At 47.8% G+C, this 2,500-nt stretch overlaps 1 protein-coding gene across 1 annotated transcript in view; it reads right to left on the bottom strand.

The window, feature by feature from the left end:
• The window catches only part of myo1d (myosin 1D), a gene marked incomplete at both ends in the record, with an annotated part of 24,005 nt that overhangs the window by 531 nt on the left and 20,974 nt on the right, over positions 1–2,500 (bottom strand). Inside the window, 5 exons of the mRNA XM_083687606.1 lie at positions 424–594; positions 873–987; positions 1,189–1,334; positions 1,647–1,850; positions 2,078–2,194. Of these exons, the coding sequence (XP_083543732.1) occupies positions 424–594; positions 873–987; positions 1,189–1,334; positions 1,647–1,850; positions 2,078–2,194 (753 nt within the window). The remainder of the gene's footprint in view (positions 1–423; positions 595–872; positions 988–1,188; positions 1,335–1,646; positions 1,851–2,077; positions 2,195–2,500) is intronic.

Raw genomic sequence — 2,500 nt, 5'->3', positions numbered from 1 at the left:
TTGGTTGCCAGTGACATCACCTGGGGCAAAGTGTTGAGTCAGACAGCAGAGGGTTCTTTCTCTGATCACTGTCGCCCTCTTGTGGTCACTGTTTGAAACACTGCCATCACCAACACAAAGTCATCTGAGCCAGGACAGGACGATCAAATGTGTGTGTATAACCTGTTTTTATCTTAGTCTGCTGTACAGTGCCATTCATATTCATTAGACTGTGAGCTATCTTTGATTGAGCTGATGTTCAAAACAAACCAAACAATACTATCTCTCCCTACCTTGTGAAATGACTCACGTTGCTATTCTCTAACATTGCAATACTACTCATGTTACAACATTCAAATTCTGCCATTCGGGCAATATGGTATAACATATTGGTGCATTCGGGGGGGGGGGGGGTCATACAGTATAAGACCCAGTCAACTGTACCTTGCGGCTGGTGTAGTGGACATGCTTGCCCAGCTTGCTGTTGAGTCCCTGAAGGAAGACCCCGTCTGTGACCTTGCCTACGTTCATACAGGCCTCGTCCAGGACAGAGAAGATCCCTTTGTGCTGCTGTTCCACCAGGTCCACAATGATCTGGTTGTTGAAGTAGTCGATCTGACCGAGGCACAAGACAAGACAGGAGGTGAGCATCTTACTGTATAACAACTGAGAGGAAAGTTGTGCTTGACTATACTGTGTTCGCTGTGTCAGATCCCATCCCAGGTACCATTTGGTGATCATTACCGAGGGATAGCTTTTCCAGATCATTTCAAACAGAGACAGGTATGTGACTTGATACTGTGTTTCTGATGGAACTGCTCTTCCACACCATTAACCAATAATCTCGGTGGGGACAGGAAGTGGGTGTGGGACCGAGAGGAAGTGTTTCTTACGTGCTTCCATGGGATGCCCTCTCTCTGGTACTCCTCCTGCTCCTGCCTCAGGACCAGCTGGATGAACAGCTGCTGCAGCTTCTCGTTACAGTAGTTGATGCAGAACTGCTCAAAACTACAAGAGGAGAGAGAGAGAGAGAGGAAGGGTGTGTGAGTGTGTGTGTGTGTGTGTGTGTGTGTGTGAGTGTGACATTCAACTTTCTTCCATATAAAATAACAGGTTTTTTTGCTGCTATCTTAGCATAGGTAGGTTTTATATTTGTTATTAGATTTAATATGTCTACTACTGGAGACCTGCCACCTGTCCTGCCCTCACCTGTTGTTCTGGAAGATCTCAAAGCCGTAGATGTCCAGAACGCCGATGACCGTGTTCTTCCCATGGACCTTGGCGTCGTAGTTCTTCACCTCGATGACATCATTGATCCTTCCCACGATCCAGCAGAACAGACGCTCGTATATTGCCTGTGGGTCACATGGTGCATTTACAAGAATCATCAAACTGATTTTAACTCATTTAGTGACGAGGGTGAATAAAGTCGCCCAAAATGTCAACATTCTAGAGTGCCAAGGGTGATTTTATTCACGAAAAATGCATAAATTATGATGCTTCATTTGGTAGCCAATCAAAGGTATTGTTGCTAGGTAAATACCACATCGAACACTTGGCACTCTAGGTGGTGAGTGTTCCGGAACTCTTTGGCAGTTGGTGTTAAAATGATATATGTATGCTACCGTAGGTTGCATGCTAGGAGGCTAACATACAACATTAGCTACCTTAGCTAGCGCGTCGCGGCCATAGCCGGCCTCCTGAGCCGTGTGCTGCTTGTCGATGACGTCTCGGCCCGTGGCGACGGTGCGGTAGAGCAGCGCCTTCTCTACGTTCTCCTCCTTAGTGCTCAGCAGGTCCCCGATCACCGCCACCAGCTTAGAGTTCTCTATCAGAGTCGTGTCACCGTCCACAGCAAACTTCAGGTTACCCTGGGGGTCAAAGGTTAGAGGTCAAAAGGTCAGGTAGAAATACACATGTGGCTTCAATAGGCTAGGTGACCCTGTCTGTCCATTTTGACCCCTATTTCATATGAACCCTATTTGAACCTGAACTTGTTTCATTTGATCCTTATTACATTTGAACATGTTCATATGAAGATCTTCTTCACATGTGTTTTAATGCTGCTGGCAGACAGACGGAGAGAGTTAAGCGTTACCAGGTGGAGGATAGTGGCCAGGATCTTGTAAACTGTCTGGATCTCGTCCCCTGTGAAGCCGATCACCTTCATGGCGTCTGCTACCGCTTTAAAATCAGCCCCGTCGTTGATGGAGGACTGCAACAGAGAGAGGAGAGGGGATGAGAGAGGAGAGGAGAGGAGAGGGGATGAGAGGGGATGAGAGAGGAGAGGAGAGGAGAGGAGAGGAGAGGAGAGGAGAGGGTATGAGAGAGGAGAGGAGAGGGGATGAGAGAGGAGAGGAGAGGAGAGAGATAAGGGGATGAGAGAGGAGAGGTGAGGGGATGAATGAGGAGAGGTGATGGGATGAGGGGATGAGAGGTGAGGGGATGAGAATAACAATGCAGAACTGGTAACTGCCAACAGTAGCAGGTGGCCCTGGCCTTTCTCCAACATGGGTAATAC

Source organism: Argentina silus (assembly GCF_951799395.1).
Source record: "Argentina silus genome assembly, chromosome: 16".
In the NCBI taxonomy this organism is placed as follows: domain Eukaryota; kingdom Metazoa; phylum Chordata; class Actinopteri; order Argentiniformes; family Argentinidae; genus Argentina; species Argentina silus.
This window is presented reverse-complemented; position numbering and strand designations above follow the sequence as displayed.